At 43.3% G+C, this 18,050-nt stretch overlaps 1 protein-coding gene across 1 annotated transcript in view; it reads right to left on the reverse strand.

The window, feature by feature from the left end:
* The window catches only part of LOC149275597 (3-oxo-5-alpha-steroid 4-dehydrogenase 2-like), a 36,396-nt gene that overhangs the window by 8,305 nt on the left and 10,041 nt on the right, over window positions 1-18,050 (reverse strand). Inside the window, exons 3-4 of the mRNA XM_089504536.1 lie at window positions 5,100-5,263; window positions 1,777-1,878 (exon numbers count right to left, since the gene is read on the reverse strand). Coding sequence (XP_089360662.1) covers window positions 1,777-1,878; window positions 5,100-5,263 — 266 coding nt within the window. The remainder of the gene's footprint in view (window positions 1-1,776; window positions 1,879-5,099; window positions 5,264-18,050) is intronic.

The raw sequence follows: 18,050 nt of genomic DNA on the forward strand, positions 1-18,050 counted from the left end.
AACACTGTGCTGGGGTATGAGCAGAGGCCAGCAGCACTCTGCCCCGTGGCCGGCTCTTCTGCCGGTCTGGCATTTTGCGGTGCTGGGCAGAGGATCGCGTCGCACTGCCCTGGTGGGTCCCTGCTAGCAGGCAGGGACCTTTAACTGTGGGGCGGGCGCTTCAGCCGGAGTAGGAGGGGCGCATGGTGCCGGGCACAGAACCGCGTCCCTCTGCCCTGTTGTCGGCGCTTCTGCTGCCTCTAGTGGAAACCCATAGACCGCTGCCTCAAATTCCGGCGACTGCGTGCGGTCCATAATTGCCCGGAAGACTTCCTCCCAAAAGTGATTGCCCACTTTCACCTCTTCGGGCTCTGGCTGCAATACCAGGGGCAGAGTGGCTGAACCTTCAAGTCCGGAGGCTTGCCAATTACAGTGAGCGGCCTCCGGAGCTCGCTCTGTGACATCTGTCGGCTCACACTTCAGGGCGTAGCTCCCCTCGAACAGCGCCAAGTATTCTGCCTCGAGGCACCATTCTCTGTCTACTAGTCTCTCAAGGTCTTGGCTGAGTTCACTTGTTCCGGCGCTTGTCACTAATGTCCCACCATCGGTCCATGTTACCATTGCCAAAGACACCCCTTTCCTCAAATGCCTCCCACAACAGGCCAGGCCCGCCAACATCCATCCCTTCTGGAGAATGGGGCTTTCTGGATTTTCGCTGCGGGCCTCGGGCTTCCCAGTATATGGCTCGGTACTCCTCTTCGAGCCCAATCTCCTGTCGGACCAGCCTCTCTAGCTCTGCAACCTCACCTGGAGACGCAGGTCCCCCGAACAAGTAGAGCCTCCCATTCACCTGGTCCCTGATTCGTTGTTCTAGGGTGGGCAGATGTGTACCTTGGTGGGCTCTCCACTTTTCTAGGGCTGCTCTCCATCTCACGAGCCAGGCTCGGGTCCGTCACTCAAACTCCCATACTGGAGTCTCCGATTCGAGGGTCTTGACTCCCCTCCAAGTCACCCCGCATCCCGGTGACTGTTCAATCCACTCCATCTGTGGATCCGTTTGGCTCTTTCTCGCCAGGGTATAACTTTGTTCTGCAGCTAGTTGCTTTGGTCCGCTCTGGTCTGGAAGGAGTAGATCCCACTGCTGCCACCAATGTGACGGATCGTCCCTGTGCCCCAGACTGGACGCATCCGCCTGTCAGCTCCTTCCCTCTCCCAGTAATCGGACACGCTGTGGCTGTCCAAAGAAAGCAGTCACAGACCAGCACTTCCCTCAATCATGAGACAGGACTTCATGCTTTGAGGTTAAAAACAGAACTCTCTTTATTACAAACACACAGAACTTACATACAATCTCCATTCACTGTGCACCGAACCCAACCCCCAATCCTATCAGCCACATCCCATCACAAATCCCATCAGCCACATCCCCTCATAAATCCCATCGGTATACAGGGGATGTATCAAGTGAGGGGATTAAGGGATACAATGGGTTTCCCCCACCTGTGTTATCCTCCCCTGTAGTGTGGGTGCCGTGTGGGCAGACAGGGCTGTGCTGGCTGATTAAGAGCCCCAGCCAGATTATAGGATCGTCTCTTTGAAGGCTGGAGCTGCAGCCACATTCAAACCAGGTACACATAAATATAATAATAATAATAACAGTGAAGATCAGACATGGTTCTTCACAATATGTGAGAAACATATCTTCCAAAGACTTTTAACAAAACGTGCAACACCATTAAATACAATTAAAAAATACAAATTTTGAAATGGTCTTATATTCATATTTAATAAGTTTACCTTTTGGAATCTTGTAGGTGAGTTCTTTAGGTTTTCTTAGATTACGCAGAACATGGTCACTATGGATGTTGATTCCCATTCCAATAAGGAATATGACTACACCTGTATTCAGAGACAAGAAATTACAATATATGGTTATACTGCAGGATCTGACTTGATAAAACTTAATAAAAATGAATTTGAAAATTATATATAATATTTTAAATTGTTTGGTTTAAATTTAGCTTTCTTCTCTGTGAATTATGAAAACGTCCCTCTTATTTCACAAGTTATGCTGTGATGAAGACTTAAAAGGGACTGCATTCCAGAATTAAACAGAAGGCAGTCTAGGTGAGTGTACATGCACTTGCAGTGGAGCAATTTTAGAAAGGCCCCAGAATCTGACGCCAGCACTATACAGGTAGGTTTTAGACTTGTACAGGTGGACCAAAAACAATACGAAAAAAGTATTTGGTCCATTTTGTTTTCAGACAACAAATTTAATTTCATGCCCATTCATTTCGGATGAAAATGGGGGCTTTTTACATTTAGAAACAATGTATGCTCTCAAACACTCTCATTCATTCTCTCACGCTCTCTCTGAATCTCTCTCTACATTCCATGCTTCCATGTCCCTGACTCCTGCCTTGCAGCTCCATTTCTTATCTTGCAGCTTCTTATTCTGTCTTCTTTTGTCCACTGCACAAAAAAGTTCTTTGTTCACTTCTACGTGGACAACAGGGCAATGACATGACATGAACTTCTGCAAAATGGTGGTGCTTCTGTGCCCATACGCTCCGGCCTTATGAAAAAAATTCTCCCTCCCTAACCAATATCAATATCTGTGTACATCCAAATGTTGACTGGCTTAATTTGTTGTCCTGAAGATTTGTGTGAATAGAAAACCTAAAGTTCAAAAAAGTTCAGGGGTCTAGCAGGCAACTGAGTCCCTTGATAAGAGGAGAGGTAAAAATCCTGCCAAATCATCCTATTCACTAGTCTTAACACACTTCTATTCTAATTTGGGAAGCAAATGCCTGTAAAGCATCTGATAGCTGAGGGATCTCTATGAATCAATGTGGTCTCCCCCTTGCAAATGCATGAAGGATGCTCATACTTGGAAAGCTTTCCCATTGATTTCAGTGGGAGTGGATTCCTGCTCCTGTCCCTTTAACAAGTAACATTCTTCACAGTATCAGTAGTATTAGACTAGTACATTCGGATTCATAAAAATGTTAACAAAAATTGCCAATTTTGTCAACTTTGTCCCTGTCTTCTTTTCTGCAGCTGCGCTTTTTGCCTCTTATTTTTCTTCTGTCTTCTGTATTCTCTCTTCTCGCTATCGACTCTATTAGCCTGGCCTCCCATAGAGAAAGAGAAGCATTATCCTGGCTTTTTGGAGTACTCTTGTCAGGACTCGGGTAAGCAGGTCACGAAGGGGCCCAGTTAAAGGGGAAAGCAGGGGCTCTGTCTGTACCCCACAATGCATAATGACTGGTAGGCATGTACACACAGGCAAATAGAAAACACACGATGCTGAATATATATAGGTAAAAGTCTATATTGGCGCATGCTGACAGATCAGGGAAATACAAGCAGAACTGGTTTTCACAAAGGGGAGAATGAACAAACAAAGGATGCTGACTTCAGACATAGATCTTGGAGCAGAGAGGGTTTCCGAGCAGATAGGGAATTTGGCAGCGGCAGGGTACACAGAGCTTGGAAAGTCCATGGACGGAGCGCTGCACCCGAGTAGCCCACACAGACTGGAACTTAGCTGAAGCCCTCTGGCAGGGCACTGGATTCACAGGAGGGAGCCCTGTGGCAATGCACACGACAGCAAGTCCTTAGGGAGGGCATACAGCAGGGGTGGGGAACCCTTAGGCAGGGCACATGGCAGGCAGGGCACACGGCAGGGAGCCCTCAGGCAGGACACACGTGGTCATGCAAGTCAGGTGAACACCAGAAGATCACAGAAACAAGCAGAATTAGGAAACTAGAAACTGATGCAGAGTTAGACAGGTCAACACCAGGAGATCAAGAATAAGAGCCAAATTAGGAACTGAGAGCAAGCTGAGACAAACCGGGAAGAATTCAACAGAATACTGCTAGAAACAGCACAGGGCCAGGAAGCCCCAGACTGCAGGGCAGATCAGATATTTAACACCCAGGTAGCACGGCTCAGCTGTCCAGAATAATTAGAAACAGGAGCTCCTGAGAGAGATGGGTGGCCACTAGACAGGATCCCAGCAGGCAGGGAGGAACCCTAACACCTGGAAAACACAGTCGATGGTGGGGAGAAGCAGAAGAAAGAATACAGAAGAATCAAAGAACAAGAAGAGGCAAGACAGGGAGCGAAGCTGCGAAAAAGGAGACAGGAACAGAGAAGCGGTTGGAGGAGAAGGGAGACATTGACAGACAACGTAAGAGAGAGTGAGGCTGAGTGACAATGAATTCTGTTTCCAAATGGAAAAAGCCCTCCGAATTGAGTCTGAACTGAAAGGACAGGAAACAAAATTCGTTGTCTGAAAACAAATAGACCAAAAGCAAAACTACAAATGTGTTTCTGGTAGTTTTTGGTCCATGCGTACAAGTCTAATTACTATGCCTTCTAATGAGATTGCTGTCTAGCTAGACCTCAATTTATCAATAAATTAATTACCAGCCCCGCTACTTCACTACAGAAATATTTTCCTCTTGACTCGACTTCCAAGTAGGAATGACATACATGACTAGCACTCTGATAGTTAAGATATACATTATGAACTACATATAACTGAAGAAATGGGAAATCTGTTGCTTCAAAGTATTTGTATCTTCATATTGGACACTTTGTACAGCGTGGTTTTATACATAGAAGTAAAGGAACAAAAACTCACAACTTTTATTTTGGAAATAAATAATCCATTTCTCTTTCTTTCAAGATACCAGGCCACTTCTGCACATTACCTTCACTAAAGTCCTAACTGTGAGCTTGCAAGAGCAGAACCATCTTCTCCTTCTACATCAGAAGAAGGATGCGATCATGTTATTATTCATTTTGGTGTTATTGTTTATTTGTATTTTCCTCATTGTAATGGCACTAATCTGCTGGTACTGTATGCAAAAATGAAATAATAAAAAGTAATAATGTGTGAATGAATCTACATGCCATATGTTACAGCTAAGGTTAGTTATTTATGAATTATATATTTGCTGCTAACATGTCTAGCTATCATCAATACTCCTGGTATAATTTGAAATAGTTTAATTATATCATTTAATTATATTGTTGCATTTGGGTTAATATTGGATTAATTTTTAAACACTTAAAAAAAAAGTTATTGATGCAATTTACCCAGTACCTGATGCAAATCGGATGTCGGTGTACCAGTCTTGGGAGTAGGAAGCACTATAAACCATACAGTGCCCTTGCAAGAATCCATTGTAGGAACAGAATATGACAGCCATAATTACTATGTGTAGAGGTGATGGTCTTCCTCTTGTGAAGAGTGAATAGATAAATGTCCTAAAGAACATAGAAAATTAGAAACATTTAGGCTGTAACGATAAAATAAATGTATATAGGTGCAGAACAAGGCAACCAATTTCAAGAATCACCTTGATAGAGTGTTACACATTAATAGAAATAGAAATCCATCTAAAACACTGTTTCTTCCCTCTGTGGTGTGTTCCCTAGGTATACTTACAAGGGGCCAGGGTTTACTTCATAACCTGTTTAACGCTAAATTTGTGGTGAGAGAAAGTTATAAGAGGGCTATATATGAAAGAATGGTCAATTATTGTAGTAGGTGGAAAAAAGCAAGTAATACATGTGCATATTTGACAGGTACATGGTCTTGTGTACAGAACCTGGCCTCACTTTGATCTATGAACCTCATGTATCAGATACAGATAATCTGCAATTTTGACCTGATCTGTGTAGACCAAATCCGGCTGGCTGTTGACTTTGTCCTGCATTTCCTCACCAAGTAATGACTATTGGTTTTGCCTAAACATCAGTGTGTATTCCACCTCTGTTATACAAAACAAACCAAGTGGTGTAGTTTCAGGGACCAACAAGTACCTTGAGATTTAATCTCTACAGGCATTGTAGATGAATATACTTTTTATGTTATTATTATTGTGCCACCAAAACAGTCACTACAAATGGCCTTGCATATAAAATAAAGCGGGAGCAAGTAGCAAAAAGGGTAAATTACAAGAATTGCACTTGTAGTCAATAGTGAATTCTGATTCACCTAAGCCTAAGTAGGGTAGTTCCAGGATGTCCTCTGCCATATAACCGAGGGCAGACCTATTGGGTGACAGCAGAGATCTCCCTTGTAATGGATCAATATACACAGTGGAGGACTGGGTACAGCCTCAAAATCAAACTTAATGTGTATATCAGCATATAATGTATTTCAACAACTGTAGGGCAGAGCCCAGCCAAAACATGCCGTTGCCTGTAGTTCCTCAAGTATCCTATTCTCTGTGTTTCTGTAACACTCTGGAATATGAATAACTTACAGAATATTTGAAAAGTATTATAAAGTAATAGTAGTAGTAGCAGTAGTATTACGTGAGGAACATGTGACCCCCAGCACAGGCCTTTCTGTGGTTCATTGTAAGTTGTCTTTTCACCTTTATGCATATTTTTCACATAACTGCTATCCTGGATAAAACACAAATATTTCCACCTACATGTACTGCAGAGTACTTTTTAGTGATAAATCATGTAAAATATAGCACATTCAGAATATTAGTAAATGTATATGGCAACTATGCAGATCAAGTGCAGATATATTTATTTTATTATAGTTTGTAGGCATATTAATGAGTTTTCTGAGTAGAAAACTTTACAAAATGCATTAGTTCCCTGGATATTTTTATGTGTATTTTGTGGTGTAGTTGCCAACTGAGAAAGTCTATGTACAGACTGGGTACCTCCCAAATGGTTTCCACACCAGTTGTTTCTGTGGCAGTAGGTAAACACCCAATATTTACCCAAGACTGCAAGCCTGTGGCTATGATCTAAACGCTTTTGAGCTTGAAATCTGTTGCTTTCATTTTGGTGACACAAATCATAGACAAATATATAGTCTGTTGCCAGTATTTTATGAATGTCTCTTTTGAACAAAGTTTAGATCAGCGCTTATATTATCTCAGCAGATAGAAGGTTAACTACCACATTTGTATTACCCTGTTTACCTTGAAACACTGCCTTCAAATTGTAAAGTAGCACCAGTTTCAGGGATGGGCTAGCCAACTAGATTAGAAGCCAAAACCTGGCCCAGCTTGTGGAGCAAGCACATAAACTTAGGAACCTCCTCATACACAGGTATGTGTCCTCACCAAGCACCGATATATTTGTACCTTTACATAAAATGTTAATTGGTTGGCTTTTCTATAATTTTGAAACGTCTCAGAACTTGGTCTGCTAGCAAAACCTACTGAATAAAGTTCTAATGAAATATAAAAACAAAGAAGGCTATATTTAAGAGTCTTCTATGATAGATACTGGCTAAATGCCAGTAAATCTATGTAAAAGTGTTATGTTGTTCAGTTTAGTAAGGTGAACTTTCTGCAGAAGGTTATGCAGCAAACTTTCTCCTTGGGTAGCTGACACTCATTGGAATACCCTCAGAGTTTTTTGTGGCGACTTTCTAAAGAATAAGCTGGACAAACTGGGTGTTGCTAAATCTTTGGAGGATCTGCTTACCCGAAAAATTGTTTTGGATGTTTCTGCTTGTGATGATGCTACTACCTGGTGCCTGGTGCTTCAAACTCCTCAAGGGAAGAGCCCATCCTGGACATTTACCTGGGATAGAGTTGAGTAAACTATTTAAGCAATAAGGAGCAAAACCCGATGGATTTGGCAATGTTCAGCTGAGCATCCACTGTATTGGTTTATCATCTCATCTTAAATGGTTCTATAAACCTGGAGTCCACCCATTTTAGGAACCTGGATTCACCAGCCACTGCCTCCCCACCGCCACCAAACATGTATGATGGTCCTCCAGCCCTCGTACCTTTTATTTTCATAGATTTATTTTGACAGCAAGTGGGAGAGAGAGTTTAATGGTCATAATTTAACTCTCTCTCACGCTTGCTCTACTTCTGGGATGTCTGTTGCGGTTTGCAGCCCTCAGGGAACCGCTATTAAAATGCAGGAGACTCCCATAACCTGGGAGAGTTGGGATGTCTGATAGCTGTGGTCAATGCCCTGCCCCACAAATAGTGTCCATTTAGCTTTTTAACTAATACTATATACACTACAAACTCTTTCTGCACTACACTATTGAAACTTGCAGTATGGTAGATGAGCCTTAATCACTGTAAAAGTCACGAACTGTGTCACACTCCCACTCATCAGTCTGTAACTGCTACTGACAAGTTAAAATAGCATGAGCACACTTATACATTGGCATAAAAACGTAACTGAACTCTTTTAAATTACAAGCATTTATGTATAAATGTGTCTTAAAATATGATATAATCTTCACCTTGGTTACAATAATGAACAAACACAATCTATTTAAACTAATAACTAGACTTGTGCATTCGTCTTCGGGCGAACATGAAAACGAACACGAAGAGTGCGTTTTCGTGTTCGTTCCGAAGACATGAAGAAGAGAAGACAGTGCCGGTAAAACGTAGGCGAAGACGAAGACTCACACACGAAGAATCTTCGCCTTCGTCTACTATTCTCCCCGGTCCCTTCCCCATCTAACTTACCTTATCTTCACAGCATCGCGGGATTTCCGCTCCCGTTAACCCCTGCGATGCTGCGTTGGATAACGGGAGCAGAAATCCGTAGGGTAAAGGGCTGTGCAAGCGACCAATAGGCTCACTCGCACGGCCCCTTACCACTAGTTGCTAGGCAGAAAAAAAAAAATAACCTGGGACCCTGCTGCAACAGTTAAAAGTCCGTGCCAGCGACCAACAAAGTCGCCGGTACGGACATTTAACTGACACAGCAGAGACACCAGTGGTCTCCCCGCTGTGTCAGTTAAATGTCAGTGCCAGCGACCAACAAAGTCGCCGGTACAGACATTTAACTTAGCATAAATAACTTACTATAACTTCGGACACAATGCTGCCCTCTGTTGGTTTTAAATTAAGTAGCATATGCTTGAAATCCAAAGTTATTCTGCTACTCAGTGTAAAACCAACAGAGGGCAGCATTCTGTCCGAAGATATATTAGCCATATGTGGCAGTGTGTTCATTTTCATTTATTAATTATTTAAATAAAATATATCCCCATGATCCGCTGGTCTCCCCGCTGCAACAGTTAAATGTCCGCACTCGCGGACATTAATTTTGTCGAACTTCCAAACTCTTTTTTTCTATTTATTTTGGGGTTTTTTTGTATTAAACTGTTAGACGAAAGGATCATGGGAATAAATGCAAATGAGCTCACGGCCCCATATGGCTTATATATCTTTGGACAGAATGCTGCCCTCTGTTGGTTTTACATTAAGTAGCATATGTTTGAAATCCAAAGTTATTCTGCTACTCGACGTAAAACCAACAGAGGGCAGCATTCTGTCCAAAGATATATTAGCCATAGTCTAACAGTTTAATACAAAAAAAACCCTAAATAAATAGAAAAAAAGAGTTTGGAAGTTCGACAAAATTAATGTCCGCGAGTGCGGACATTTAACTGTTGCAGCGGGGAGACCAGCGGATCATGGAAATATATTTTATTTAAATAATTAATAAATGAAAATGAACACATTGCCACATATGGCTAATATATCTTCGGACAGAATGCTGCCCTCTGTTGGTTTTACGTTGAGTAGCAGAATAACTTTGGATTTCAAACATATGCTACTTAATGTAAAACCAACAGAGGGCAGCATTCTGTCCAAAGATATATAAGCCATATGGGGCCGTGAGCTCATTTGCATTTATTCCCATGATCCTTTCGTCTAACAGTTTAATACAAAAAAACCCAAAATAAATAGAAAAAAAGAGTTTGTAAATTCGACAAAATTAATGTCCGTGAGTGCGGACATTTAACTGTTGCAGTGGGGAGACCAGCGGATCATGGAAATATATTTTATTTAAATAATTAATAAATGAAAATTAACACACTGCCACATATGGCTAATATATCATCGGACAGAATGCTGCCCTCTGTTGGTTTTACACTGAGTAGCAGAATATTCTGCCCCAGAATATATTAGCTATATATGGTACTGTGATCATTGGTCGACAGCAGGAGGCCCCCTGCTGGCGACCAATGGAGTTGCTGATACACACATTTAAAGTACTGGCGCCAGAGCTGCGTTAACCCCGTATTAACCCCTTAACCGGAAAAAACGAAGAAAAAACGAATATTCGCCCGAAGAGAAGACAGGAACGGGCGAATATTCGCGGAATACGAAGATTTTTTTTTCCCCGAAGACGAGCACGAAGACGAACACGAAGAGCCCCCTGGTGCCCAAGTCTACTAATAACACACAAATTGTTGTATGTTCTTGTCCATACTGAATACACCATTCAAACATTCACAGTGTGGATTGGAAAAAGTAGGTGAACTCTTAAGCTAATTGGAAAAAGTATGTGAATCCCTAGGCTAATCACTTCAACAAAAGCTAATTGGAGTCAGGAGTTAGCAAACCTGAAGTCCAATCAATGAAACGCATTGATGGTATGTTTTAGAGCTACTTTGACATGAAAACAACACTTAAACATTTTAAGTTTGCTATCTTCAAGAAGCATTTGCTGATGTGAACCATTCCTCCCAAAAAGAAATGTCAGAAGACCTAAAGACAATAATATGTTGATTAGCATAAAGCTGGAAAGAGTTGCAAAGTAATCTAAACAAGTTTACATATTCATCAGTACACAGACAAATTGTTTATAAATAGAGACAATGAATACTGTGGCTACTCTCCCTAGTAGTGGGTGCCCAATCAAGATGACTCAAGGGCTCAATGCAGAAAACTCAATGAGGTAAAAAAACATCCCTAGAGTAACAGCTAAAGGCTTGAAGAAAGCACTGGAAGTGGCTAACATCTCTGTTCATTCATTTACCATATGTAAAACATTGAACAGGCATAGGGTGCATCAACACCATGGAGCAACTCTCTCCAAAGAAAATATTACTGTGCACCTGAAGTTTGCCAAAGAGTACCTTGACATTCTGCAACACTACTAGGAAAATGTTTTGTGGACTGATGAAACTAAGGTTAAATTAATCAGGAAAAAGACACAGCACTACATATAGCATTAAATGGGCACCGCATAACCACGTGAAAACATTACCCCAGAGTTGCCGTACGATGGAGGGAGCATCATGATTTGGGACTGCATTGCTGCCGTAGGGCCAAGTTTCTAAAGGTATCATACAGGATGATGTTAGGATGGATGTCAGCCAGCTGTATCTTAGTATAATACGGGCGATGCAGCAGAGACCCCAAGATAGCCATCTTCCTAAGAATATGGCTTAAGTTTAAGCAGTTCTGTAAGAAAGAATGTTGTGCAAGTCTGATCTGCAGCTTGTTTGAGGTTATTGCTGCCAAAGGAGGTTCGGCAGGTTATGTCTAAGTAACCTTGTGCTCATTGTGGGGCACAGGGTGAAGGGAAACCCTGTCTCGTCTGCTCTAACAAGACTCCTGTGAACTAGCCGGCTATGGGGGCTCTACAAGCCAGGATACACTTGATGCGCCTGGCCGGGACCTACCGACAAATTCATGGAACTGTATGGTGGCTAGGAACTGCGGTGATGCTCTGGTGGTGATTACGGAGAGGGAGCTCATTTGGGAACCCTGATTTTATCACTAATCTTTAGGATGGGGGTTTCCCCAGCTGTGGCTATGGAACTTTGGCCTGGCTACCGCGCAGACTATTTCTGGGGAAGTTTCCAAATTTGTCGCTTAGGGTCCTGAGGACCGATCTCCATTGGTGCCTCGGGATTGACGCCGGTCCCTTGGGATCACCCGATATAGTGACTGTTTTCATTACTTAGGGCATCAGAAAGTCCTCTCTCTGAGGGCAATGGAGAACGTGAAACCTTTTGCAAAATGTTTGCCTTACTAAAGTGAACAAAGGGCACTTTCTGTAGTAGTTCTTCTGTGAAACTCATCATACAGTATAGCTATTGCTTCAAAGAAGGCACATGGACAGATGGATCAAGTAGGTCAATGTTTGCCTTTTTGTCCAGAGAATTTAGCATTCTCTGGAAAAACATGAATGAGAGAATTTTTTAAAATAATTAAACAATTCACCGGAAGGGTAGTTAACAATACTAGGAAGGATTTTTTTAATAATTCATTTAATTATAAGTGTTACATTCTGCAAAGCTGGTGGAACAGCACCTTTAATTGGGGACAAAATGCACAGGATATTAAAGGCAAATCTTTCTAGAAGCACAATATGTATATTTCATTAATGTTAGTTGACTTGTATTTGTTAATGTTTATTTAAGTAAGTTATACTCTGATTATATAGTAATTTAGGGATATAATATTTGTTCTTAATTTCAATAAAGAAAGTTTGTTATGCAAGGCTTTTTGTGTATGCCTAGCGATGTGACTGTCCCCTTGGATGTGTACCTGGAAATGTTTTTTTCTTAATGTTGGCCAGGGCCGGACTGGGACTGAAAAGCAGCCCTGGAAAAATTTGGAGACCAGCCCCATATAGTTTATCTCACGGTGAAGCTCTTATACCCACACGCACCACTTATACATACCCGCGTCACACTATTCGCCATTCTTTTTATCTCATTATTTGTCACTCTGCATCCAGAAATGCCTTATACCCCTATATGCCACTCTGGCATATAGGGGGTTAAAAGGCATATCATGGGACAGAGTGGCATATAGGGGGGTATAAGGCATTTCAGGAGGCAGAGTGGAATAAAGGGGGTTAAAAGGCATATCATGGGGCACTCTGCCTCCAGAAAAGCCTTATACCCCCCTATATGCCACTCTGCCTCCCTGATATGCCTCAACCCTCCTATATGCCACTCTGTCCCATGATATGCCTTCTAACCCCCTATATGCCACTCTGCCATATAGGAGGTTAAAAGGCATATCATGGGACATTTTTGTTTACTTTATATGGCAAGCCGATCCAGCTTGCCATATTAAATAAAAAATAATATACGCCACTCTGTCCCATGATATGCCTTCTAACCCCCTATATGCCACTCTGCCATATAGGGGGTTAAAAGGCATATCATGGGACAGAGTGGCATATAGGGGGTATAAGGCATTTCTGGAGGCAGAGTGGCATGAAGGGGGTTAAAAGGCATATCATGGGGCACTCTGCCTCCAGAAAAGCCTTATGCCCCCTATATGCCACTCTGCCTCCCCGATATGCTTTATACCCTCCTATATGCTCCTCTGCCCCATGATATACCTTTTAACCCCCTTTATGCCACTCTGCATCCAGAAATGCCTTATACCCCTATATGCCACTCTGGCATATAGGGGGTTAAAAGGCATATCATGGGACAGAGTGGCATATAGGGGGGTATAAGGCATTTCTGGAGGCAGAGTGGCATATAGGGGGACACACTTACATACACACACATGCCGATTTTTTTTGTTTTTAACAAATACAAAAAACATTATACAGTACAAAAAATACATTATTTTACTCACCTTCTACTTCTCTTGACTTCCTGGTAGCTGCACACTGTTCTCCTCTATGCTGACAGGATGCCACTGACCTGACATCCGGTGCTGCAGCAGTCTGAGTGCGAGGGGGCGGAGCTTCCACCTCACGCTGCTCCCACACTATGCAGCCATCAGACTGCTGGGAATGTAATCTAAACGGCCGGTGCGTGCTGATGCCGCCGGCCGGAGCTACTTTAACACTTTTTTTTTATTTATATGGTAAGCTGGATCGGCTTGCCATATAAAGTAAAAAAAAAGTATTGAAGCAGAGGCGGCCGGCGGCATCAGCACGCATCGGCCGTTCAGATTACATTCCCAGCAGTCTGATGGCCGCATAGTGATGGGAGCAGAGTGAGGGGTGAAAGGTCAGTGCGAGAGGGCGGAGCTTTCACCCCTCACACTGCTCCCATCACTAGACGGCCATCGCACACGGCTGCTGGGTGCTGATGCCGGCCGGCCGCATCAGCACCCAGCGGCCGCTTTGATTAGATTTCGGGCAGCCTGGGGGGCAATTGCCCCCCTGCCCAGCCCGCCCCTGGCACCGAGGGAGGCGTTCATTGCCATTTGCAGCCGCTCAGCGGCTGTCTTCATGGTAAGTCTGCCGGCCGCCCAGCCCACGGACCTTCCGGCCCACCGGGAAATTTCCCGGTATCCCGGTGGGCCAGTCCGGCCCTGATGGCAATGAACGCCTCCCTCGGTGCCAGGGGCGGGCTGGGCAGGGGGGCAATTGCCCCCCAGGCTGCCCGAAATCTAATCAAAGCGGCCGCTGGGTGCTGATGCGGCCGGCCGGCATCAGCACCCAGCAGCCGTGTGCGATGGCCGTCTAGTGATGGGAGCAGTGTGAGGGGTGAAAGCTCCGCCCTCTCGCACTGACCTTTCACCCCTCACTCTGCTCCCATCACTATGCGGCCATCAGACTGCTGGGAATGTAATCTGAACGGCCGATGCGTGCTGATGCCGCCGGCCGCCTCTGCTTCAATACTTTTTTTTAACTTTATATGGCAAGCCGATCCAGCTTACCATATAAATAAAAAAAAAGTGTTAAAGTAGCTCCGGCCGGCGGCATCAGCACGCACCGGCCGTTTAGATTACATTCCCAGCAGTCTGATGGCTGCATAGTGTGGGAGCAGCGTGAGGTGGAAGCTCCGCCCCCTCGCACTCAGACTGCTGCAGCACCGGATGTCAGGTCAGTGGCATCCTGTCAGCATAGAGGAGAACAGTGTGCAGCTACCAGGAAGTCAAGAGAAGTAGAAGGTGAGTAAAATAATGTATTTTTTGTACTGTATAATGTTTTTTGTATTTGTTAAAAACAAAAAAAATCGGCATGTGTGTGTATGTAAGTGTGTCCCCCTATATGCCACTCTGCCTCCAGAAATGCCTTATACCCCCCTATATGCCACTCTGTCCCATGATATGCCTTTTAACCCCCTATATGCCAGAGTGGCATATAGGGGTATAAGGCATTTCTGGATGCAGAGTGGCATAAAGGGGGTTAAAAGGTATATCATGGGGCAGAGGAGCATATAGGAGGGTATAAAGCATATCGGGGAGGCAGAGTGGCATATAGGGGGCATAAGGCTTTTCTGGAGGCAGAGTGCCCCATGATATGCCTTTTAACCCCCTTCATGCCACTCTGCCTCCAGAAATGCCTTATACCCCCTATATGCCACTCTGTCCCATGATATGCCTTTTAACCCCCTATATGGCAGAGTGGCATATAGGGGGTTAGAAGGCATATCATGGGAAAGAGTGGCGTATATTATTTTTTATTTAATATGGCAAGCTGGATCGGCTTGCCATATAAAGTAAACAAAAATGTCCCATGATATGCCTTTTAACCTCCTATATGGCAGAGTGGCATATAGGGGGTTAGAAGGCATATCATGGGACAGAGTGGCATATAGGAGGGTTGAGGCATATCAGGGAGGCAGAGTGGCATATAGGGGGGTATAAGGCTTTTCTGGAGGCAGAGTGCCCCATGATATGCCTTTTAACCCCCTTTATTCCACTCTGCCTCCTGAAATGCCTTATACCCCCCTATATGCCACTCTGTCCCATGATATGCCTTTTAACCCCCTATATGCCAGAGTGGCATATAGGGGTATAAGGCATTTCTGGATGCAGAGTGACAAATAATGAGATAAAAAGAATGGCGAATAGTGTGACGCGGGTATGTATAAGTGGTGCGTGTGGGTATAAGAGCTTCACCGTGAGATAAACTATATGGGGCTGGTCTCCAAATTTTTCCAGGGCTGCTTTTCAGTCCCAGTCCGGCCCTGATTGCCATTTGCAGCCGCTCAGCGGCTGTCTTCATGGTAAGTCTGCCGGCCGCCCAGCCCACGGACCTTCCGGCCCACCGGGAAATTTCCCGGTATCCCGGTGGGCCAGTCCGGCCCTGATGTTGGCAACTCTATTAAAATGTTGCAACGGTTTACTGCACAACTAAAATAATAAACCTTACAAACTGGCAGCTCATTTAATATTTTAAGCCTTTGCAATGTGTTCATAGGAATCTTCATGTCATCTTGGGTTAATCCACTACTGGTCTGCTAATCTAGTATTTAAAATCACAAATGTAATCTTAAAACATCCACTGAACACCAACATTCAGGTGAAGACTTGCAGCTTATCTGTTTTATATACTACCTAAACCCACTGGAAAACATAACATAAATATATTAATATAGTTGCTTGCGGATGGGCGATGAGCAGGGAGATGAGCAGGGCTGGCACCTTCTTGCATGTGAAGCCAAGTGGAATTTGGTGATATAATCTGCAGCATAATAACTAGGGGGAACTAAATAATGCTAATTATGTGGTATGGGCAGAGCTTTGGTACAGTGGGTGTGGTACATTTTCAAGTAATTAATAGCTGTGCTGCAAAGCGTCCCTGGAAATGTTTTCAAATGTTGGCAACTATGAATTATGGCCAAGCCACAGGTTGCTGCTGACCTTAGATACGATAAGGTGAATTTTTAAATGAAGTATCTCACACAAACAGTAGTTTCAATTAATACAGTTACTTATAATAAATCCAGTGATGATAGTAATTCCTCTTTTAAACTCTCAATGACAAAGGGTATTTCTGCAACATCCCCTGCCAATACCCAACATATGTTTTGGAGTGACAAAATATTCCCTTACATATTAATCTTCTTGTAAATATATTTTATGAATCAGATGTATGGACACTGTGCATGCAAAGCTGCAGGTATTCACAATAAACAGCATATTTCCTAGGAGAGCAGAGAGTGGAATCAGCTTAGTTGTTAAATTGTCCCAGCAAATATGGGACTATTGCCAGGTGTGAAATGCCTTTAAAGCACAGACCAATTACTGTTTCTTTGAAATTAAGAGACACAATCTAGCCTTCATATGTTCTTTAATCCTAGCGTCATATTTTACTCTACATTCTATTTGCATGCAGAAGCCCAGGTGGATTCTTCAGAATCCCATCTTTAGATCTGCACTCTCCATTTACCAGCTCCTTGTCCTGCAGGAGATTACCAGTGTGTATGCATGAATAATCACTGCCAGCTAGCTCCAGCACTGACCCAAATGAGATTTTCAGTGGTTTTACCAAGACTCCCCCCACCAAGAGCATGAACAGAAAGTGTTCCCATTATTTTAATAGGAGCACTTGAGCTGCCAAGAAAGGAGGGGACAGTACATGAAGCTCTGGGGATGCAGTGTCTTTAACAGCTAAGTAGTTTTGTTTGGGGAGGGGGGGGAGAATGCATAATAAAGTACTAAGCAACATGCATTCTTCATTGGTGAGGCTGTTTCTCTTTAAATATATTCTCATATTCCATGTTTTACAGGCTGCAATTTGAAGAGATCTCCTTGAATTACCTGCCCCCCCCCTCTGATATAGCTCTTCTATGATTCTATTTATATTGGATGCATCCTCCTGCAATTTAGCACCAGACACGGTTCACAAAGCCAGTGAACACATAGATTTTAAAAATAAAACTCAAATCAGTCAACTGCATGACAATAACGTGTTTTCGCCTTGGGGCTTTCTCAAATTGGTGAAAGCCCCTAGGTGAAACGCGTTATTGGAGGATCACAGGGGGTACTATTTTTCACTTGAGTATTGCATTTGGATTATGTGTTTTTATTTGTTATACCGTGTTTAAAATAAATACTGCAGTTTGCATATTTTGCACATTTGGCATTACTGGCACATACTGCATCCTCTGCACATATTGCTCAGTTTTGCATAGTACCATTTAAAGACTCATCCCCTACTGGATCCATTATTTTCCTGCTGCGATCTATATTTACGCTGGTGTTAAAGGGGAAGTGCTGTCCTCAGTCAGCACAGCGTAATCCACACCAGAGCACGGGTGGGGGTCTGGATTAGATTTTTACCAACAGATGGGTGTGTGATCCCAAATCACACATAGCGATTTCGATTGGCTCCACTCATGTGAGTGTTCTAGCCCGTTACTTTTATAGTATTAATATGTATTGCACACAGGTTGCACTATTATTTGTTTCTTTTATCTTTTATGTACATCCCGGATTCTGAACGTCTTTAACCCCAAAGGGGTAAACTATATCTCCTTATTTGCTTATTCGCTCCACTCACTGTGGTGGGTTATACGTACCAACTCTATTCTCTTTAATATATCACCAAAGTGACGATTTATTAAAAGGTAAACCATTTGACACCT

This window comes from Sceloporus occidentalis, unplaced genomic scaffold (assembly GCF_023333645.1).
Source record: "Sceloporus occidentalis isolate IW3139 unplaced genomic scaffold, rSceOcc1.0.p SCAF_277, whole genome shotgun sequence".
In the NCBI taxonomy this organism is placed as follows: domain Eukaryota; kingdom Metazoa; phylum Chordata; class Lepidosauria; order Squamata; family Phrynosomatidae; genus Sceloporus; species Sceloporus occidentalis.